Source organism: Synchiropus splendidus, chromosome 15 (assembly GCF_027744825.2).
Source record: "Synchiropus splendidus isolate RoL2022-P1 chromosome 15, RoL_Sspl_1.0, whole genome shotgun sequence".
Lineage (NCBI taxonomy): Eukaryota > Metazoa > Chordata > Actinopteri > Syngnathiformes > Callionymidae > Synchiropus > Synchiropus splendidus.
Window position 1 is genome coordinate 13,205,812 of NC_071348.1, and position 23,297 is coordinate 13,229,108.

Below are 23,297 nucleotides of genomic sequence, written 5' to 3' on the forward strand. Positions count from 1 at the left end.
AGATAGACAGACAAACAGAGATAGATAGATAGATAGATAGATAGACAGACAAACAGAGATAGATAGATAGATAGATGATAGACAGACAAATATATAGACGGACGGACGGACGGACGGACAGACAGACAGATAAATAGATAGATCGATAGATAGATAGATACAGTACTTTATTCATCTCCAAAGAGAAATTCCCTAAGATATCGTAGAAATGATTTGATGCTTCATGAAGCCTAGTCAGTAGTAAATGCAGATGAAATTCGGGTTAGAGGTGAATAAGGAGAATACATATTCAGTCATTCAAAAATAATAACACAAAGTTCTATTCAACATTCATATGCTATAGCATTTCAATAAAATGTAAAAAAAAATGCATTATAGTCAAATTTGATATGCAAACTCATACTTCAAAAATGTAAAACTGAAATCATGCTGCTTATGAATTATTAATGTAAATTAATGGCTGTTTTATTTGCTTCGGCGTATTGCCCTTCCAAACCTTAAAATTAAAAAAATCAATCATTAAAACATAACAGCTTTTATGGACTTTAAATTATATTTGCAAATGAAATCTAAAAAATGGCTGCTGCAGCATTGTTTTTGATAAATATTTTTGATGTTTTAAGTCGCTTAATAGATTTTGATTTTGATGTCACACCAATGTATGTAACAAATTAAATATGGAACATCAAATATGTATAATATACTGCATATTGACTTAAATTTAATTTGGCATAAAAAGATTTAATAAAACAGACACAAACAAGTCCATTTGGGGTTAAATAGCATTTTATTTTGGAACACATTTTGCCATTTTATAGACCACTGAATAATCTTCTGTGACCTCAGAGGTCATATAGATCTTTACTTGAATATCGCACAGTACAGTTAAACATATCTCACTCCGACGTATTTACACAGAAAAAAGTCATTTTGTTGCGATTATATCATCACCATCATTCCCTCAAAATATAGCAATTCCAACTTGGTAGATAAGAAATAGGCTGACTTGAATCAATCTGTTCTCAAAGTACAGTATAAAACACATCAATATGATGCAAATATAATAAATAATACTAAGTAATACTTGGCTTGCAGTGTTATATTAAAAAATGTTCTCAGGTTCTAGGAAAGGAAACAGTCTGATGTGCAGCAGATGTGTGTCGAGGACTAGTAAAGGCAAGTTTTCATTGACTTCTGATCAGAGCCTCCGTGTAAAGCTACTTGATATTTCACACTGTTGGCTCGGCCTCTTTTGAGAGCTGTTCTGCAGCGTTGGATGCTGTTGGTCGACCTGTGAGACCTGTCCAGCTGAGAACCTACAGACGAGGGACACAGTTTGAAAGTTATTCTTTCACACCTCCGCTGCAGAATTCCACAGCTCACCTGCGCAATACCCCGATTGAACTTCCAGCCTCCTTGTGAGTCGGCTTCCTCCGCTGCAGTCGGCTCCCTCCTCAGTTGCTCTGCAGCCAAATCTGCTGTTGTGACTGGCGGTGTTTGCGGGAGGGAAGAAGAAACAGTCGCAGTATTTTCAGATGGGCTCGACTCCTCTCCGATGGGGGTCTCTAGAGAACCACCAAGAACAGATGAGGAGTTTGACAACGGTGGTGCCGACACAGAGGCGCAACTGTGTGCAGGGCTGCTCTCCCCAGAGGCGTTGGACGGGGCACAACTGTTTTTCTTTCTGCGCAACGTATCGATCCAGCTGGTGCTGTGTCTGGAAGCGAAGGAGGCCAGAGCCAGAGTGGAGAGACGCATGTTCTTCCCTGAGGTGATCAGCTCTCCGAACCCTTCCTGGTGGGCGAAGGCATACGCTGACCTTCGGGAACCGCCCCGAGCTCCCAGACGGCCCTCGGACAAACTGCGGGGTCGACGGAAGAATCCATCGCTGCCTCCGGAGAGCTTCCGCCTGCTATCCACCAGCTGAGCGGAGCGAACCTGAAGAAACACGATTATTCATGGATTAATCCCACCACCAGCGACACTGCCTGTACAGTACGATACCACAGTATCCGAACTGAAGATACGTTGTTTTAAAGGGTTTGAAAGAAAAGTGTAGAGAAGTAGGGATGACCTTAGTACTGCCTAGATTTTGTACCTGCCGCCACTGCCATTCCCACTTCAGTTGTTTTCACACTCATATGAAATGAAAACGTTGCAGTAAGAAACCCAGTAAATACACAGAATGAAACTTCTAAAACCTTGTCCTGGCTTCACGACCCAAAGGTCATATTGCCACTGCATCTCCCTGTGTTGCCCGGAATGTTCACGGACAGAGTCAATATTTGCAGGCTGCTTAAACGTCATACGGTCAGTCAACTGTTTACCAACTGAGAAGGAAAAGACACAATTGACACATCACCGGTTGTGTGTTTTTACCGCGTCTGCGAGCTGAGGCTTGAGGTCCGACTTGAGGAAGCGGAAAGCCAAAACTGGAACTACGCAGATTGCCGTTGCTAGTGCAATAGTTAACCACACCACCGGCTGCAATAAGGTGCTCTGGGCACTTCCTGTGCTCAGACGTAAACAAATAAAAATGTTAGGGGGCAGCTTAGTTGCAGATTAAATTCACTGAAACATTCCTGCAGGAACACCTACCTATGAAGTTGAACTGACTGGGAGAGATCCTGAAGAGGGTCTGGCTATGCAGGACGAACATGATGGCAAAGTAAGAGCCCAAGGAGCCCCAGACAAACACATGGTTGATCACAGTCCAGTAGCCTGTGTCGAGGGAGATCTACACACCACAGACAGAGACAGTTGAAGTTCATATCAGCTGTATGTTGGAGAGAAACAATCGCCGCACGCACCTGCACACTGACCACGATCACCAGGGCCGTCGCTGTGGTGACCGCAAAGGTCTGATAGTCAGCAAGGGGCTCGCCGGTGGTCTGAGTGGCGTCAGACAGGACAATGTAGGGGACGAAGAAGAGCACCACAGACGTGTAGATCCCCTGGGTGATGCAGATGAAGAACTCTCTTTTGTTGAACAGCAGGTTGAGTTGACCCGGCTCATACAGTTTAGGGTACTCCACACTCTGCTGGTCAGGGACATCCTTAAAGGAAAATAGACCAATAATAAAAAGGATTTATTATTAGTATTTTCTTTTTTTTCTTTTTTTTTAATAATACAGAATTCAAAAATCACTTCAAAAATGAATGAAAATGAACAATCTACATACTACTGCAGTACAAATGGCTTCATAGAATTTATATTACACCAGTAAAATTGCACCAATTTAATCCCAATATAGCAGATGTCTGTGTGAAATGTAACAAGGAGAAGGGGACCTTGTTCCACTGTATGTGGGAGTGTGAAGAATTATAAAAATTCTGGGAGGATATAATGGACTTGATCTCAAAAAATAAAGATGCCTTTGGATCCTCAATTGGCTATTCTACACAAGTTTCCTATAAATATTTCTATTTAAGCACATAAGAAAAAAAAGATAATTTTCTGTTTGCTACAGGCCAAACATGTTGTTGCATTGAATTGGAAAAATGTTTCAGCTCCTACAGTTGGTCAGTGGATCAGGGAAATATCCAGCAATCTGGCTCTCAAAAAACTGACCTATACATCAAAAGGGAAAGTGCATGACTTCTATGATATCTGGACGCCTTTTATGCATTTTCTACAAGAGAAACATATTTTTTCTTTGCTGTGATCGTGACTTTATGTGACTGGATTTTGTACACAGAGCTGATTTTGTAAGTTTGTATTGAGGGTGGGGAAATGTGCATTGGTTGTTTTTTCTTTGTCTTTGTATTTGTTTGTCATTTGTAATTATGAAAATGAATAAATATACAGCATGTATGAAATTTTCGACAACATATATTCAAAGTAGACTTGGTGGGGTGTTTGTGTGTAGTTTTGTTGATACGGAATTTTGTGTGTTGGAATTGTTGGATACTGAATTTGAAGTGATTTTTTTTTTTAGACTAAATTTCTGATATAGACCTTTTATTTAGTATTATTATACTGAATTTCTGCTACTGATTCTTTTCATCCCATGTTGGTTTCAATATACAAGTTTACAAAATACAAATTTTCAAATAGAAATTTGATTGAACCGGAAATTCAAACTCTGCTTTCAATGCTGAAAATAAAATCTGGATTAGAAATACATATTCAATTTCCGAAAACCCATTTCAGCAGATGTTGCAATGAGAACCTGCACCTGGAGAGGCTATCTTCGATTTTCGATAAGTCTAAGGAGGAGGAGTTGTGCTCGCGTTTTATCCTTTGAATGGAATTTCTGAGTGAAAATATGGAGGAGCAGGAAACAGTGGCTTTTTTTGGTGCTCCTTCCATTCACTTTCAATGGGAACATTTGGGGATAAACCCTGTTATATCTTAGGAATTCTGGGTCATAGAAAGATTCCCATGTTTTGGCTTTTGAACAGTGTTGATACAATGAAGACTGCTCAAAAAATGGAATGGAATGAGATAAGCACACACTTGAAAATGGAAGCAGCAATAGTGTGAATGAATCATCCACACAATGAATTACAGCACTGTGTATAGATGGGTTCTGATACATAACACCGCACAGACCTGGTCAAAAATGCCCATGGCCAACACGGGAAGGGACGTGTAGACGATATTGAAGAGAGTGATGAAGTACTGGTCATACACAGTCTGAAAACAGAAGAACACAGCGTCAAACATTTGCCATCCCTGACGTCACCTTCCTTGTCGACCTCTGACCTGAGCTGAGAAGCCACAGAAGAAGGCGAACCAAAAGTGCACCATGGTGAAGGCAAAGTTCTTGTAGAAGAAGTAGCAGAGGAATCGGCACATGCGCAGGTAGGACCAGCGACCGTGCACCAGCAGGAGGCGCTGCAGGAAGCGGAACTGGGAGAAGGAGTAATCGCTGGCCAGCACAGCCTGAATCCCCTCCTGACCTGAGATGCCAACTCCGATATGAGCACCTGGATAACAAGGAGGTGCAAGTGCAGGGCCATTTTGATGTGCTGATCTGATCATTTCTGCAGAATCACAAACGTACTCTTGATCATGCTAACATCATTAGCCCCGTCGCCTATCGCCAGTGTGACGGCCTTCTTGTGCTTCTTGATCAGTTCCACCACCTGAGCTTTCTGCAGCGGCGTCACTCTGCAGCAGATCACCGCCTTGCACGTGCACGCGGTCGAGATGAACTCGGCCTCCATGTCAGCCTCCAGGGCATGGGCCTGTTGTGTGGAGAAGACTGAGAAGAGTTGGTGAAACGCCCTTGTTTGGTAAGATCAGGACGTGTCGTACCAGACTGTGACCATGAACCACAAGGGCAAACTCCCCAGAGATGCTGTCCAGAATCGTCAACGGAAGAGGCGACTCCTTCTGTCTTCTGTCACAGTCTCCTTCCGTGCCGAGCCTTTCCGGTCCTTCTGTGCAACCGTTATTCTCAGTTTGTTTCCATGCGTCCATCATCTCCGCGTCCCCACACTCTTTGGTCTTTGACAACTCTATCATCATTTCTCTGGCTCTCCTGACAAGCAAGAAAACAGCCTCCGTATCAGAAGTTGTCCATCAGCTCATTCTTCAGGCCAGATTATCGCGTGGAAGTATTCCCACTCTACCATGTTCATAGTTTGAACAAAAGAAAACTAAAAATGTAGTCACACATGCAGGGAAGGAATGTTTCTGAAAGAATTCAGTACAACAAGAAGTGAATAGTTTCGGTTTGTAGCCACATTTTCTTCAAGCTTCAGCGATTTCAGCAGTTTTTAGGTGTTGCCTTCACTTCCTCTTCAGGACTGACCTGAGTTCTTGTCGTACACCCTGGACTGTTTGGCCATTGATGACAAACACCTCACTCATATCATCCGTCAGCATCTTAGAGGAATAGCCGATGTTCACCGCCGTCTCTGTAAGATGACAAGATACATGCGGACAAAGTTGTTTCCTTTTTTTTAAGTGAACAAAAATGTACCCTGTTTGTCTCCAGTTAAAACCCAAATCTTGATGTTGGCCAGCGAAAGGACAGCAATTGTCTCGGGGACTCCATCTTGCAGCTTATCCTCTATAGCTGTGGCACCCAGCAGCTAGAGACGCACAAATAATACACTTTTTTTTAAACAATAAAAAGGTATCTTGGTTATAAGGATGGTCACAAGCTGCACAGACCATCATGTCCTGTTCGATTTGCTCATAAGCAGCTGACACCAGGTCGTCTCTGCAGCTGGAAGCCTTCTCTGCACAGCGAAGACTCTCTGACCATGACGCCCATTCGCTCTCTGACAGATCCCTGTAGGCCACAGCCAGAGTCCGGAGCCCGTCGGCTGCAAACTCCTGGGACAGACAGGCCCAAAACATACTCACCCCCACTCTTGTAGTATAATAAAGCTCATAATTCAAAAACATAGGTCATTTGAATTTGGGTGTGGAAGTGACAATTCCCACAAAATGCAATGCGTTGCACTATTTTTCGTCCACTAGATGGCAGCCGAGGCGCGTTACATTGCCTTACATTGAGGTGATCTGAGGTGATGTTGATCAGATTCTGACTGGAGGGGTGGAGTCTCTCCAAAAGCACAGTGTCGGCTCCTTTACAGTACAGACGGATCCTGCCCTCGGGGTTACGAACTGAAATGTACCAGGCAAAATACTGAGTTCATCAGCAGACAGGTGTTGCTAATCACGTAAGAGTCAAGGAAAGCACAACATAAACAGTCAATAACACGAACTATATTCACAAAAACAATGTCACTAACACAAGTGGGATGGAAACAGAAGGTGAGTCCAATGAGGTCCACAGAACACTGGACAGGTCAGGCACCATCACAGAGGAGGTGCTGCTGCAGGCGTGCATAAAAATGGACAGAAATCCAGAATAGTGTTGGGGTGGAGAGAATAGACTTAGAGTTTCTTGTGTCTCCCATGTGGGATTCACAGTGACTGAACTTCTGCTTTATGATCATACTGAGACGTCTTCATGTTTTGGAGGTTTGACTTTTGGGACTAAATGTGTCTCATGCAGCTGCTCAAAGAGGAAGTGTGTTCTGACAAAATACCAGAAGTGTTCCCATTAAGGGGGCTGCACACCTATGACAGACATCCTCTTCCGTATGTTGTTGAAGTCCAGTATGGCCAGCAGAGCGTAGGTGACTGTCCGGCCCGTTTCGCTGGTTGTTATGGTCCCTGGTGTCCGGGAGCGGAAGACAAAGCCAAAATTTCGTGCTGCCGTCACTAGAGCGCCCTCATCTGGAGACTGAGCTTTATAGACCAATTCTCCTGTGGATCAATGAAAACCAAGGCGATGAGTCTTTGCAGAAAGAGAGGACTTCTCTGCTGCTCTCTCACCCTCGCTCTTCTCTTCACTCATCACTGTGTGACAAAGCGACAGCAGGCGGAAAAACTCATGCGTGTGAGAGTCCCCCGCTTTCACTGACTCTAACAAGGCATCGTCATAGAAACAGAACTGGGGGTCAGCCAAGGGGTTAAAGCTGCTGAAGTCCAGTCTCTGGAAAATATATTACAGACACACTAGACAAAATGGCAAACTTACACACAAAACAAATTGGTATTTACCTTTAGCGCTGGACCAAGTGGGTCTACCATTTCACCTGGGCACACAAACACAGATTTTTATGAAAACATGCTATCTTAAATGAATACAGTTTAAGGTCAAAGTAGCAGTTACCAAAAGCTTTTCCATTAATGGAACACTTATTGAAGCTCATGATGTTCTGAGTCAGAGTCCCAGTCTTGTCGCTGAAGATGTATTCAACCTAAACATAAGACATTAATAGACATAAACATCTTGACACTAGCAGTCGGTGGTACAACATTTTTGGTAGGTCCATGATGAAATAAATTGCTGTCCTTAAGTAAAGCAAAAGAGAAACATTTTTCAAACAAAGCAAACACTTTGGTCCAACATTTAAGTAATTCTAATTTTTTTTCGCACGTGCTAGTGACGTGAAAATAAAAGGCAGAGCTACACTGCCCCCTACAGTATTTATTTGTAGTTGCATGTAGAACTTCAGTCATTTTGAATTGTGCTTTACATTTCTTCCGAATATTTTATCAACATAAAGCTCTACAAAACACTCTTGGTGTCATGTAGGATTCCATACCTGCCCAAGCTCCTCATTCAGAGTTGTGGTTCTGGCTTCAGCTGCTGTGTTAAATTCTGAGCAGAACATCTTCTGGTCCCAGTTGATGAAGTAGCTGTGACCCAACCTGATGACCTCCACGCTGATATGCAGAAACACTATAGATTAATATTGGAGTCCAGACTGAAGACAAAGTTTGAGCGTCTCACCTGACGTAGAGGGAAATGGGCACCACAGTGTTGAGGATGATGATGTAGGACCAGAAGGACAAGAAGGCTGAGAACAAGAAGTTGTCGACAGGGGGGTCCCAAGGCAGGTAGCTCTGAAACAGGGAGCCCACTTCTCGCTCCCATATGGCATTTCCCACCGTCAGTATCACACCCATACACACCAGGAAGCCGAAGATCTAACCACAACACATATTTCTTAGGTTGATGAAGCATGCTTTTTCCGGTCAACTCCACTTTTTTTAACCTCTCTCACACCATATATATCAAAAGCAACACTAATACTGTTCATATATTTTCTCACGTCAAAAGCTTGAGGTGTTTGCAATGGATTTTCATTCCCCACTAACAGATAACATGGTCTGAAACACCAACGCTGAAGAGTTCGTTCTCCTACCCATAGAACCAGAGTGTTCATCAGACGATCGATGCTTGTGCGTTTGAATTTGGTGGGACCGCTGTTCTGCATCAGCTTTGTATCTGGTCCTGAGGATAAAAATAAGAGGGATTTCAAATGCTGCTGGTGCCAATACACAGCAGTCAATCATCCCAAAAGCTCCATACAGCCATTTTTATTTACCACTGAAACACAGAGGAAGATGAAGGGCTACCACACCTGCAAAGATGACCAGGCCAAAGCAGGCCTCCGTGTTGCGGAGCACACACCCTCGCAAGAGCATGTTCTGGTTGGACAAGGTGTATTTCTTGCCTCTCCATTGCAGAATCCCACAGAAGCGATCCAGCTTGTTATTAGGAGTCTCACACACCACCTCCCCTGCATGTAAAGAACTGACTCAGATGCCTCAGTCTCAAACGTAGATCTTCCTAATGCACTTATGTAGCAATCGGGACGAGATAAATTCCTGTAAGTTAATATATTCCAGAGTGACAGATTTCTGCAGTAATTTCATCGGCTGCCCAGGTGTGTGTGTGTCGCACAGCATGACTGGAGGAGGTCGGGGGAAGGGGGAAGGAGACATAACCAAGAGGATGGTTTCAGGTCATTTCAGGGTCTCACCATCAAAAGAAGACAAATTGTTCGGGTCTCCAAGCTCTGACGTCACAGAGACAGACTGCCGCACCTTCATGTTGGTCTCACTGAGAAAAAAAGAGATCTGTACGTCTCATGACACTCTTACATTAAAGAGTGGGTTTACTGACCCGTCCAGTTCGGCTGTCTCGATGTAGCAGAGCCCATGAGGTTCAGTGCTGGACAACAATAGCAGGTCAGCCTGAATACACAAAGTCTTATTTACTGATCCATAAAACCCTCCACTCTCTGAGATGTTGGTTTGTGATGGAGGCTTAGTAAAATGACAACTTTTTAAACACACTTACTGCCACAAACTGGTTGTTCTCCAACTTGATAATATCGCCCACTCGGACGTTCATCCACTTTTCGTTTAGAATTCTGTTGAAGCACCACAACAGTTCACAAAAAACAACCACACAGCTTTACTTGTATCCTGAAATTATTGTCCTATAGATCCCCTTCGAATCAAACCCCTACTGAACAAATGCTGCACCACCTACTGGTCACCCCATTTTTACAGTCCAACATGCGGGGTGCGTTCCGGGTGAGCAAGGTGAGCACAGCACTGATCGGTGCCAACTGCTTGTTGCCATTCATATCCTCTGCCTTTTGGAAAACTGCCGTGTATAAACATTGTGCATGAATGTATAAGGTCACATGTAGTGTGGGAATGTTATGTTTTAATTAGATTGCATTTCAAGCTTCATAAGGAAAAAAATTTGGCTGGCCAGATTAGATCTTAAAACATATAACATAGATGAAGACTTAGTTAAAAATGGAAAAAAAACAGCGCTGAAGCATTTACATCCTGGGTCCAGGCCACTGCAGCCACGCATGAATTGTTACCTTGCAGTTGAACCTTTGAATATCTATTTTATTGAATTAAGATTTGCTTAGCAACTACCAAAACCATTTATCTGTTTTCCATTTTTTTTATTCTTTTTATGTCTAAAAACAAATGTGTACTTTTTTTTATATTTAACAAAATTTTTTTCACAAGTATTTCTCTATTTATATATTTTCACTCTCGATCTTGCTCCAAACTGTGGGGAAAGTAGATAGAATAAAGGGGTACGGTATGAGGCCAGAGGTGATTTGCGTTCCTTAAAAATGTAGAGAAAGGGAATAGTATCATCCTTTAGTTCCACAACTAGCATCCCAAAACAGGGAGTCACACTTGATTGTAGATAGATGTTGCCCCCAGTTATTGGACATGAGAAACTTAACTCACGCAGTTGAAGCTGTCATATTTTTCAATAATTTTCTTCCACTTCCTATAATAAAAGTTTCTGGTTGGGGATTGGCATTTCATTTTCTCTTTTTAGTATGCTGTAAATAAGTGAAATGAAAACACACTTACACACCACGGATGAGGACCTGAGACTGCCGGTTGTTAACTTGGTTGTCGCTCTTGTGACGGAACTTGAAAACACAAACAAAATGTTGAGCATCATACTGCACCATCACCAGGGAACAGACAAGGTTACACAGCATGCTGCCTCACATAGTCATCAGAGGCATCCTTCACCGCAGTGATGCTCAGCACAAGAGCTAAAGGCACGATGGTGGTGAACCAGGACAGGGAGGAGACCTGAGGTATCAACTGGACAAAGAAACAGGTCGGTTGTGGAATCAGTAGGGACGTTAGTTTCAGTCAAGGCAAACGTGGGTGTAAGTGGACAAACACTGATACAGATTTATGCCAAAAAGGCTTAGTTACTAGACAGAAATGAAGGTTTTAGACTCGGAGAGGGAACTCATCTAAATCAAAACACACACACATCACCATCTTTGTGGGGTCCGCTCATTAACACAATGCCTTTCCTCATCCTTAACTTAATCATACAAAACAAATGGATAAACTTGACCAGGACTCTTAAATAAACTTAAATGTAAGGATAATGACCTTGTTGTTTTGAAGTCTTCCTCTTCAAACTGAGGCTTAAACCCCACAAAGACTTAAGTTCCCCACAAGGAACAACATTGGTCTTCATCAGGATAGATAAGCTTAAACACGCACAATAATGTTTTTATGTTTCGTGGGGACATTTCATTGACTTTCATGCTTTCCCCAGCCTCTCACCCTAAACCTAACCATCCAAAACACATGGATGACCTTTACTAGGACCACTACCAAACTAAAATTCAATTATAATTATTTATTTATTATTATTTTTACATTTTTATTTAATTTGAAAATATGAGGCTTAACCTTGTGGGGACCAGCAAAATGTCCCCACAAACGCATACGGTCGCCCCAAGTAGGTGTGTTTGTCCCTTCAAGCATATCTAGACACACACACAGCATTAGACAAGACAAGCTCCTTAGTAGGCTTGAGTAGGTTCTCAATTATCCAGGTCAATGTGCTAAGAGGATTTATAGACGGCGACTTGGCTTAAAGTTTGGAACCTTTGAAAACACAACTCCAAATGGTTTCTGTGGACTTTGACAACACCTGTTTGTTTCTGTTTCTAATCCCGTTCATAATTCCCACTTCCTTCTGACCTCATAAAAAATACATAAATAAATAAAGTGTCTTTCACACAAACCTCGTGACTGAGACAATGTTATTCTGGACGTACAATACAAAGCAGGTGCAACACAAATTCAGATAACTAGGTCAAAAACAAGGGTCCAAACTGGTCCTCAAAGGTGCATTTCTGTTCCAGCTCAACTAGCATAACAAAGCAGCAAGATAAGAACGACAATTGATTTAGGTCAGTATTTTGATTGTATAAATTAGCTTATCTCAACCAACCCTAGTCCATAACCTGGGCCACGCTGTGACCTGCAAAACTCCATCACTTTCAGAATTCATTGTATTATATAAATGAGATGAATGTGGATTCCTTCAATTATTTTCTCTTCCACACTTAAAGAAGGACATCTTGAGCATTTTTAAAAATAGTTACCTGTAACTCTACATTTGCTTTTAAAGTTGCAATTATAAATAAATGTTATCTTTGTTTTCCTGTAATTTCTAGTAGATCAGTGGATGCTTGCATTAGAAAGTACCAGTTTGACCATGACTGACCTGAAGTATGAGCAGGAAGAGGAAGTAGGTGTTGGCCACTTCCTGGAACTGCTCGAAGAGGTTAATTGGCAGAAAGGTGAAGAGGTTGTATTTGGAGGTTTTGATACAGTTGCTCTACAAGAAGAACAAAAGACCATCAGCACGGTCCGCTGGTGTTAGGTGTGAAGATGTGTGTGTTGCTTACTGCATACTGAAACTTCTCGTTGTACTCTCTGTCATTGGCTCGGACCCTTCTCTCCTCCTCTGCACGACAAGAAATCCAGATGAGTCATTACGTATCATACAGTATTTGATTCTGTTCCATACAGTTAGAGGGGAAGTACACACAGAGTTAGCAGACCATGATCTGAGCTATTCATTCTAACCAAGGATAAAGCATGATTAAAATTGAAGTGTGAATGAATTATTTGTGGAAGAAGAAAACACAAAAAGGGGGCATTCATTATAAGAACTGCTCCTATTTGGTCCCTCAGACTATGTTGTCACTGAACTGGTCTAGCTGTCCATCTCAGCGTTCTCAGTGGGTAGTTGCAGATGAAAGACCTGACATGAAACTCGGCTTCAAAGCTACAGAAGTAGCGACGCAGAGAAACCACAGACTTCAGACGGAGAGTCGGTGAGGTGTCAAAGGAAGAGGCATGCTCACACAATAAAAACATGACAAGAAGCTAACTGTGGTTCAATCCACTTTAAGTTAAATGAAGCTGCAGTGAAGACTAAGCAAGTGTACAGTCCCTGACAAAAGTCTTTGGTACAAATCATCAAATACAATTTTTTTTTCACAAAAATGGCTACATTACATCCCGACAGTTTTTTATATAGTGTTTTGGTGCCAATGTTTTGGTTCAATTCTGAAAAATGTGATATTTTTGTGCTCAATAAATTAAATAATATATTTCTACAGTGAAGCAAATTTATTTTGAGATATTTAACCTAATGTGGGAGGCTTTTAGCTTTCATATGAAGCAAAAAATCAATGGAATAATTCAAAATAAAGTTAAGAGCCTTTCTACAAGATGGATAAGCGAACAAGTTCACCTCTCTACGAAGCAGTAACCCATCATGTTGATGCTCTGCCTTCAAGTTATTGCTTTAGAAAGATGCCACCCTTCTGTAATCTCAGCAAACAAGACGTCATGACAGAAACCTGTCCATCTCCCTATTGCATTATACAAAAACGCACAAAATACAGTTGCATTAGATATGTAAACAACAACAGAGATAACTATATTAGTAGTTGCAACTTGAACTACTATAATCAAAAACCGAGCAGGTGTCAGTGCAGTCTTTGAGACATGGTTTAAATTATGACTTGAACACTATTTGCACGCATGAAAACAATATTACAAATATATTGTTTTTTTAGTTAAACTATTCCTTATACATTTAATTATTTAATATATTTTAGAAATTCTCTACTATCTATTTTTCTCCAACTGACGTTAAGGACTACTTTTCATGCAAAACATTACTAAGGTAAAAATGAAGTTTTTGAAAAATCTTCCACTGATGTGAATCGCTTTTATTTGGGTTCCCTCAGTTCAATTTGAAGTACCTTAGGATTGGCCACTTTTATTGTGCTGTTTATTTCCCCTTGTTTATTCTATTAGTTATTTGTATATATACATTACTGAGTCCAAAAATATAGTGATAGGTAAATAGTCCAGCGCGTAACTAGATCTGGTGGATTGTTGAATCTGCAGTGAGGGTCATTACGCTGCTATCAGAGGCTGACAAAACTGCATTCGTGCCAAGCGAGCACAGCTCCGCAGACTTCCCAGCATCTGGCGTCCAAAGTCGCCGGTGATCTCACTTGAACACAACTTTGGCAAAATGCACACTACGTGCTTAATCTGCCGAAACAGTTCAAGGGCATTAGACGCTGCGACACATGTGATGATCCTAGACAGAGTGAATCTATACAGCTCCATTACTGAGAGGCCTTTAGCTGCAGACCGTCAGCGCAGGTCAACTTAAACGACAGTATTAATATTGATTACCACTAAAATACTTAACATCTCTCAGAGAATAACTCCCAAAATGAGACTGGCTATAGTACAGCTGAAACTGAAAAAAATAAGTTGGAATGTATAAGAGTAGACAAGAATACTTTTTTGAGATAAAACTGAAACTAATATTACAATTGGTATTTTATTTTTATTAAGTTGACGTGAATTGACAGACACTGAAACATTGCAAGGTCAGAAGCCTTCATAAGAGGACATTATTTGCTATTTTAGTTTTCTGATGGTTATTTTAAGCAAGTCAACATCATCAGAAGCTAAATTTGGATCTCTGAAACTCAACTTTGACAGGCACTGATGTAAACCAGACTCAAGTATTCCTGTCTGTGGCTGATTTCATTAGCCAAGAGACAGCGGAGTCATCTGCAGTCTGACACACACACATCGAGGCAGCAACAGAGTGGCGGAAGGAAGGAGGTCACTTCAAGGTGAACATCCAGTGTGATTTGTGTTAGTTCAGGTTCAAGAAAACTGGTATAGCGGAGGGGGTGTGGCGACAGCAGCAGCTGGCGCCGGAAGATTGATCACAGTCTCAGACCGCCGGGGCAAGGACACATTTAAACAGTCTGATAAGCCAGTATTATACAAGTATCAAAACTGAATGAATGTAAAATAAAGATGATCTTCATTGTCTTCGATTGAATCTTGGCAGCTTATTTTGACTTTTTTTCTACTTTCTTTCTTTAAAAAGGGGCATATATATACATATATATATATATATATATATATATTTCAAAAATTTAAAAACTTGAGCATCAGCCAGCATACATGAGTTTCAGGTGAGTGAGATGAAGTGTGAAAAGATGAGCTCGTGTGACTACGGCGCGTTGATGATGATGATGATGGTGCCAGACACTCGAAACTAACCCATACCTGTCTGCCTTTTTTCCCTTTTGGTTCCTTTAAATCGTTTTTGTTTCTTTGTCTGCAGGGAAAGAAGGGCTGAAAAAAACTTGTCCGACAGCTCTCTGGGTCTGGTCATGTCTTCCTGATCGGTCTTCTTTAACTCCACTCGGCACCTCTGCGAGGACGAAGCTACAGTCTAAACTATAGTGAAGTTAAAAAGTGCACTGTCACACCGTCCCGCCTTTTCCTTCGTTCACCTCCCATCGCACACAGGCATCATTACGTGATCACACAGTGTGTTACCATGGCAACTGCCTCTGCGGCTGGTGCTCTCGCAGCTGAGTGAGTTTTTGTAAGGGGACCATGATGGATCTGGGCACATGGAGGTCAGTGGACCTTGGGAGATGAGATGCACGTGCAGCGGTGGCCGCACTGCAGCGGTCCGGAGCAGGCAGGTGTTTTGGCACGTGCTGACCACAATTTCTGACCTCATGCTTACACATCAGCACCCCTATGCATTACACAGTTGGCCATGATCATATGATAGCTGGAGCTGAGCCAAGAGAAAATGTGCTTGAATATCCCATTTTATAAACCCTATGTAAAACAATATCTCTGTATTCGATCTGTATTTGTATTGGAGAATGTGACCAGACCACGTTTGGATTGGAATACTAACCGACACAATGAAAACTGATGCTCAGTCAAGCCCCGCTGTTATTCTGAATCAAGTAAACCTGCTATATTGCTCTTCGCTCTTAAAGGAAAAACGAGATTAGAATAAAGGAACAGTTCAGGAACAGTCAGTCTCCACCTTAACTACCCTCTCTAGCAACACCTGTCATACTCATATGAATAAGTTGTTTATTTAGGGTAATAATTCATCCCTAAACTTAAGTGTGACCAATTATTCTAATGTATTATATGATACTGTTCTCAGGGGGAATAATAAAAATATAATAATCTTTCAGCTAAGATGAAATAGTAATGAAAAGCCTATTGAATAAATAAATTCCGATCCAGTGTATCCTCCCAGTGACACGTCCATTTCTAAAGAAGTGAAAGTGACTTATTTCTGCCACAGACTGGTGTACTTTCAGAACACATATGAAACCTATTCCCCTGTGACCTTTGCAGGTGACAAAAAATAACCAGACATACCGTCATACCGTCGCCTCTTTGTTCACTGACAACAACAAATGAAAGCAATTTAAAGTTAGCAAAGTTTTATTTGGTATTTTAACTACTACTGCAACTAATTTACTACAACTGGCATTTTACTGAGATGTAGAGTTGATAACTGACCTGCAGGAGGTCTCTTTCTGAACATCTCCACTCTCCGCTTTGGCCCATGGGACTGTCTGCTGAGGAGAGAGCCGATAAACATCACAGCACAAATCAAAGCATTGTTTTTGTCTTAATTCACGGTCCAGCTCTCACTCCCAGATGAAGTGTGACAAGCATGAAATGTAAAGATGAGCTGAAGACCACTTTACAAATTTCAACTGAACTATATGAATATATAATTTAAAAAATGTTGGTGTAAACAATTTGCAGTCAAACCAATAAGATAGAACTTCAACAAACAAAAATATATAATTCTTCATTTATTTGTCGTGATTCTATCCAGTATCCTCCAAGTCTGAGTTGTGAATATAAGTCAGTGCTGAGAATGAAAACATTTAGTCCTATTAGTAAATATGTAGGACACCTTTTGACATAGGAGCATAAAGCTACAGTATGATTCTAATTTTCACATCAGCTTGACATGGTGAGACTGAGGTTTTTTACAATCAACCCCTCATCCACATTGTGCTCATTGGATTCTAAGAACTACTACAAAATTCATCAGACCATCTGAAAACATGATGTGTCATTTTCTTTGATGTCAAATAATAACACCTACACATACAAAAATATTGACCTGGCAAAAGGCACTCAAGATTTAGGAGAGGAGATGAAAAGTGTAACTGTAAAAATAAATATTCAGGGTGATATTATTACAGGAAACAAGCTGCTTCTGAATGAAAATTAGACAAACTTAAATTTTTTTTTTTACAACTTTCCAGCCACATCTTTGTTTTTTCCGTCAACCCTGAGGAAGTTTAACCCATGGCGGCCATATTGTCTCCTCTTGCAATAAGTATCAGGAGACAATATTAGTCGTACTATTATAAGGATTGTGGGAATCATGATATTTTACTTATGATCATATTTATCAAGTATCTGCTATTGAATAAATGCTTTGTCTAATGAAAAACTGAATCCAACAGACGCAGTGATAATGGGTAAGGTAACCTCAGTTTGATCCAGTATGAGAGGTGTGTATGATAAGGATAGTGGGGAGAGATGCGTGGATGGAAGAGTGAGTTATGAAAGGCAGGAACCATTTGGTACCAGGACCATTGAGGAACCCAGGAGACATCTAACCCAGAACCGGTCCAAACAGCTTGAGCTGAGTCTGAGTTTGGGGGGACAAACATCTACCTTCCCCCAAGTGAAGGAATGTGGAAGATAAGGAACCTCTGGCACAGCGATGGGTCAGGAGGATGAATTATGGACCCAGGCAGAGCCAGGCAGAGATGGGACCAGCCAGTCCACCAGCAGAAGCAAGCCAATCAGAGGAGGGGACTGGATTATCTGTTTACAGCTTTCCACCCAAAAAAGGCCAGGAAATGGGCAACAACAAGAGGATTCATCAACGTCGCTCCAAACCAAGGGGTGTCGAAACCAGATCAGGAATGTGGCGCCATGGCAACGGGGACCCCAAGAGACCAGGACCAATCGGTGGAGACTACACCCCAAGATGAACTGAAATGTGTCATAAAAGGGTCAGGGCCAGAGATAGTCTTTGTCACTCTACACCACTGGAGCTAAGGCTAAGTCAGGCGTAGTTGTGGACCCAGAGCTCTGTTAGGGTAATTAGACTCCTCTGTCAGGGAATAAATTCTTTTTGATTTTAAGTTGTGGGTTTTTGGTAGTCATTCTCACGAGTAAACGAACACGCGGAAGATACATTAAAGGTGTAGATTCCTACAGGATACAGTAAATACTGTGACTTTATAGCATAAACATGTACTGCAGTGTAATACAAAGCCTTACTTCAGAATGAACATTTAAATTCATACTTGGATGCTTAGATAAGTTCTTTTTTTTCGCGTTTACATGGAAACAATTGTCACATCCTGGAACCCTTCGCCCCATAAACACACACATACAAACACACATCATCTGATCTAATAAGAAAATGAGATTCAGCAGGAAGCTTCTTCCGTCTCTGTCGCACACACCGTCTGCAGGATCCGCAGCCACTTACTGTTCTTATAAAACAGAAGTAATGGAGCTGAATATTCTCCTCCTCCCATCTTGCTGAGCTGTCTGTATCACACACCTCACTGCTTCCACTCTGGCTTTTATCTCAGAGCCCAGAAAGATGAGAGATGGTCTTGCTCAGCCAATCATCTGTGCTCCAGGTTTTTTTAGTGCTCACTCGGAGGTGCACAAAGCAGTGAGCCACCGATCGATACGGAGCTCGTCGTTCCCTCTGCGTGAGCTGAGGTGATCGGCTTTCAGCTACAGTTACCAGATCTTGTGCTGTCACACACTTTCACTGTGTGGCGACCCTGCTCACCTCAGCTCTACACAGGCTCCATCCATCTTTCAATAAACCAATGTACAGTACAGAGTCGTCGTGAGAAGTCATCTTTTGGGTCCATTTTTGAAAAACATATTCCACTTTTCACCCTAACACTGCTGTGTTTATCACAAATATTTATAAGCCTTTCTTGATCACCAAATGACTCACTTTTTCGAAGCATCTTTCCCAGTCTTCCTTTCGTAAAAGTTGGCTAAAATGTCAGACACTTTTAGATTTCATCTCATGCAAAACAGTGGATTATATCAAATATTAAAGGCCATCACTACTGCTAAACAGCTCTCCATGATTGAGAATCTGTCACAGACTGATGCTTCTTTTGGGGCATTTTAAATGAAGGGGACAGAAGTCGAGAAGCTCTACAGTTCAACACACATCGATGGAAGACTTTTACTTTTATTGAGACTCTGCAAACAAACCATTTACATCGATCAGTGTCATGTTGCAGTATAGCACAGAGAGATGCTATTTTCGTCTAAACTCAAGTCACCAGTGTTCTGTCATCATGGTCCACTTTATATTGACAAGATACACATAGTTTGCTAACATTAACATCAATTAAATCAATGAGTTGCTTGCCTCCAAATGTTGATTTTTTTTTTCTCTCTCTCCTGTTGGAATATGATTCAACTAATACAGTGGCACTTCTGTTAAATATTAATAATAAAATAGTAGTACTTCGGTTTTTGCACAGAAATTTATTGGAACTAGTGAGCCACAAGACTATATTGCTGTTCTATCTATTTTATGTTCTGTGAGGCTCACGTCAAATACGATACACACGAGTTGCAGTTAATTTTATGAATTTATTTATTTATTTTCAACTTGTTTGTGAACCTTAAGTAGTTAGCAAGTTAGCTAGTGGAACCACCCGGATGGAGGTCGTCAAACCTCGAGTGACACAAAAAAATAAAAGACACATAATGCAAGTTGTAAATGACCAAATGTAACAAACTTACCCTTGTGAAGTTGAGTTCAGCAGAAGTATTCGGGCTGAGACATGGCGAGGTGTTCCGGGCTCGGATGTGAGGCAGACGGGGTGGTGAGGTCACTGGTGGTTGGACGGATGGAGGCGGTGATGAGCTTGCTGGAGGTGAGGGACGGTCCGGTTACCACCAGCGGGGAGGAGGCAGAAGCTGCTCCTCCTTCACCTCTTTTGACTTGGAGAGAAATTACGGGCAAAAATAAAAAAATGTTGGACTCACAAGTCTATCCAAACGCAAAACTAATTTCTCTTGACAGGGAGTCCACTTCCGCCGGAGTCACAGCACGCTCTACTGGTCAACTACGGGAGCTCATGATGATGTTCAACTGCGTCTGAAGGGAAAGTTTCAGTAAAATTTCAGTAGCAATAAATGTATGTGATTAATAAAAAGTTTTGTGAGGCGTTATAAGAACGTTATTGCTTGCCAAATGAGCTCACACATCACAAACAGGTCCATATTTATTTATTTATTAAGACGCGCTTAAATGTCTACAAAAAAAAGAGTTTACTTTTAAGAAAAAGACAAAATAAATAGGAGAATTTAGAAACACCAAACGTAGTTTGCATTACCAAAGAGACTGTTTTGATACCATTAAGTTAGATAATGTGTCCGTTAATTAACAAAACATATGTTTATGACAATGAGAAACAAAGTTTTTCGATGAGCTGAGTTCAGCATCCAAAAACAGAATCCAAAGAAAATATATCCACCCCTGAAAGACTTCGCAAACGTACATGCTGAAAGTCCAGTACTTGAATATAATGATGTATATACACTATTTTTGGAAGTCACGACAAGATACGGTTTACACGTGACACGTGATGTAGTCTGACATTAAAAATATTCAGTCTTTAACTCAAGGCCACTTTCCTGCCTGCTCCTGTTCTGTGTGATGCGTTCACTGACAGTACGGACAGATGTTGAGTCCGCAGATGTGCCAGGATCCGGCAGGTGCCAGTCAATGAAGATCAAATACATGCAACTGCCAACTACCCCTCCAATAAGCGGGGCAATCACCGGAACCCAAAACCAGTAGTTGTAGCATCTGCAGAACAGAAGATGTCAAGTCAGTCATTTATTTACAAATGAAAATACATTTTATTACTTTGACAAACACACCCTATTACATTGCTATTCATTCCAGATCCTCACTGGGGAATATGGGTCGTGTCTAAGTGAGGTCACATTCATCCCAAAACATTGGGGAACAACAACATTTTTCTCATCTGAAGGGAGTTCCTGTTTCGTGTCAGCATGACTAATCGATGAAAAATAGCCAAAATATTCAGAAACTGTAGATGGAATAGTGAGATCATTAGATCATTTTACTGTATCAAACTGATCATTTGATCTGCAACAAGCTGATGAAATCATTCTGGTAACCTTGGTTCCAAAAATCAGATGTATCCTCTAAAAACAGACTGATAGCACATTCTACAGTAAATGCACTGGGAGATAAGATACTTACGTAAAGACCTCGGAGCCCCAGCCTGCAGTCAGAGTGAAGAGGCGCGGCCCCAGGTCTCTGGCAGGGTTTATGGCAGCGCCACAGTTGGCTGACATGGACATCGAGATTCCCAGGACCACCACAGCCACAATGGCAGGAATGAGCTCGGTCGGAGCCGGAGTGTTTCTTTTCTCGTCCAAGCACAAGATGCACAGCATCAACATGCCGGTTCCCACCACCTGAGCGTAAATTTGAGATCAGATACTGCAAGAATTCACTCAGAATCGCCTCAATACTGACCTGGTCCAGGAAACTTCTTCCCAAAGATATGAACTCTGAAGGGTAGGTCGCAAAAATAGATGCAGTCTCATTGGCACCGTAAACAGTCAGAACGCCGCCACTGAAGTCCATGATTGCGTCTGAAAAAAGAAAATAAACAAGGTGATGAAATACAAAAAGCTAAGATTTCATTGATCCTAATTCGCCAAAAAGCTGTGCAGAAAATTGGCGTTGTTAGTCTTAACTAAAGATGACATGAACTTTTTAAAAAATTTATCATATTTATATATACATCAGACACTTAATTTCTTTCTTACACCATTTATTTAATTGTCATACAAGTTAAAACACAATTTATTTTCTTTTTTTTAGCTTAATAAAGGACATGTAATCTCATATTACAAGCTTCAGCCCCTCTCCCAGAAATAGACAATGTGTTTAATGGCAACATCAACAAAAAAATATCAGCAGGCATTTTGGCAACATAGGTGTGTAAGTGTAACACTTTTAATTTGGCAGGATTCTACACTGTATAGTGGTGAGTGAGTGGAGTGAAGGGAAGTAGACCAACCATAGTAGACCAGGTAAACCAGTCCAGAAGCAACATAAGCCCCTAACAGCTGGGAGAGGGCGTATGGCAGGAGTCGGTTCCATGGCACTCGTCCCAACACGCAGAAGCTGAGAGTCACAGCTGGGTTCAGATGGGCACCTTCAGAGCAAAGGTTGAGGCAAGGGGGTTATTCGTGAATGACAAAAGGTCGAAGCAGAAGTGATGACGAAACAATGATAAGATAAGATTGTGTTGATCTGCTGCAGATATGCACAAACGGTTGGCTCTTAAACTCATCCAGGTTTGAGACCCCTGATCTAGATGTTAGCTCCAAGGAAGTTTGATCAACCAAGGTTCATCCCGCCTGTTACCTGAGATGCCCTTGGAGAGGTACATGGCCGACATCACACCCACAGAGAAGGCCATGTTGACAGACAAAAACTGTCCCTTTGTCTCTCTGCTGGTCTTCACCTGGGCAGCAGCTGAGCAACCGAAGAGCTAAAGATGGAAGGATCAAGTGGACAAGACTAAATATGGTGGCACAGCCAAGCAAGAAAATAATGAGCAAAGCTTACACCGTCTTTTAACCTGGAACAACACTGGCATCTCTGAAGCTGACAGAGATGAATGAATATTGCAGGGCATAGTCGAAAGCTAAATCTCCATTGAGGCTGTTGTGTTACTGGATACGAAGTGTTAAGCTAGTTTTAGGAAGTACGTGTACTTCTGAGTTGTGCCGCAAGCTTTCATGAATCTCTCTTCTAATGTACGTTTTTCAAGGGTGGTCCAGTGAGATAAATGAACTTTGACTTTGCAATCAAACTGGCCCCTTCTTATCTGCACAGCTGCGATCACGCTGGAGCGAGAACAAGTCACCACAAACATTGAGCCAACTAACAAGTATCGTGCGGCATATGCTTGTTTTCATGATGTATGGAAGTGTGTGACATGAGTTATGTGAATGAAAAGTCAGTGGAAGAATAAATGAAATACTAGAAAGGATATCAAAGTAATAACTTGGATTTTAACTTTCATGATGTGCTGTTACCGCTGTTCTGTTACTTGTTTTCCTTCTCCCATATAGGTAAATTAAACAGCAGTATAACTTCATTGGACACGATATACTACTTCCAAGATGCAGCCTTACACTATACACA

General features: G+C 41.5%; 2 protein-coding genes across 5 annotated transcripts; both read right to left on the reverse strand.

Annotated features, from left to right (window-relative positions):
• Positions 1 to 778: 778 nt before the first annotated feature.
• On the reverse strand, positions 779 to 20,700 carry atp8b2 (ATPase phospholipid transporting 8B2). 4 transcript variants are annotated; one of them, XM_053887844.1, is made up of 32 exons: positions 19,838 to 19,980; positions 16,529 to 16,584; positions 16,385 to 16,409; positions 15,251 to 15,302; positions 12,538 to 12,596; positions 12,354 to 12,467; positions 10,823 to 10,921; positions 10,679 to 10,740; positions 9,624 to 9,696; positions 9,447 to 9,517; positions 9,304 to 9,383; positions 8,902 to 9,060; positions 8,683 to 8,771; positions 8,268 to 8,464; positions 8,080 to 8,200; positions 7,644 to 7,731; positions 7,532 to 7,566; positions 7,304 to 7,463; positions 7,046 to 7,234; positions 6,471 to 6,586; positions 6,128 to 6,292; positions 5,934 to 6,045; positions 5,763 to 5,868; positions 5,264 to 5,489; positions 5,010 to 5,193; positions 4,709 to 4,932; positions 4,556 to 4,639; positions 2,811 to 3,056; positions 2,599 to 2,737; positions 2,380 to 2,510; positions 1,384 to 1,938; positions 779 to 1,316 (listed from the first exon to the last, which is right to left on the reverse strand). In XM_053887844.1, exons 3-32 carry the CDS (start codon positions 16,388 to 16,390, stop codon positions 1,230 to 1,232), a joined length of 4,029 nt encoding a protein of 1,342 aa, XP_053743819.1. In that variant the 5' UTR covers positions 16,391 to 16,409; positions 16,529 to 16,584; positions 19,838 to 19,980; the 3' UTR covers positions 779 to 1,229. The 4 variants fall into 4 exon arrangements, with proteins under 4 accessions (XP_053743819.1, XP_053743818.1, XP_053743816.1 ...); XM_053887843.1 differs by lacking the exons at positions 15,251 to 15,302; positions 16,385 to 16,409 and having other exon boundaries at positions 19,838 to 20,700; XM_053887841.1 differs by lacking the exons at positions 15,251 to 15,302; positions 16,385 to 16,409 and having other exon boundaries at positions 16,529 to 16,587; positions 19,838 to 20,700.
• Positions 19,854 to 22,566, reverse strand: aqp10a (aquaporin 10a). The gene is made up of 6 exons (XM_053843919.1): positions 22,512 to 22,566; positions 22,162 to 22,299; positions 21,612 to 21,730; positions 21,333 to 21,550; positions 20,776 to 20,909; positions 19,854 to 20,038 (listed from the first exon to the last, which is right to left on the reverse strand). Exons 1-6 carry the CDS (start codon positions 22,564 to 22,566, stop codon positions 19,854 to 19,856), a joined length of 849 nt encoding a protein of 282 aa, XP_053699894.1.
• Between the last annotated feature and the right edge of the window lie 731 nt (positions 22,567 to 23,297).

Bases quoted from the DNA above. Each gene is read 5' to 3' on its own strand.
- aqp10a (XM_053843919.1), bottom strand. From the start codon at position 22,566: ATGGCCTTCTCTGTGGGTGTGATGTCGGCCATGTACCTCTCCAAGGGC. The intron at 22,300-22,511 runs GTAACAGGCGGG...TTTGCTCTGAAG, and splicing joins CCTCTCCAAGGGCATCTCAG to GTGCCCATCTGAACCCAGCT. The intron at 20,910-21,332 runs GTAAGTATCTTA...TCTGTTCTGCAG, and splicing joins TGGGGCTCCGAGGTCTTTAC to ATGCTACAACTACTGGTTTT.
- atp8b2 (XM_053887840.1), bottom strand. From the start codon at position 15,359: ATGACCAGACCCAGAGAGCTGTCGGACAAGTTTTTTTCAGCCCTTCTT. The intron at 6,046-6,127 runs GTCTGTGCAGCT...GTGCGTCTCTAG, and splicing joins AAATCGAACAGGACATGATG to CTGCTGGGTGCCACAGCTAT. The intron at 1,317-1,383 runs GTGAGCTGTGGA...CCTCGTCTGTAG, and splicing joins TCAATCGGGGTATTGCGCAG to GTTCTCAGCTGGACAGGTCT.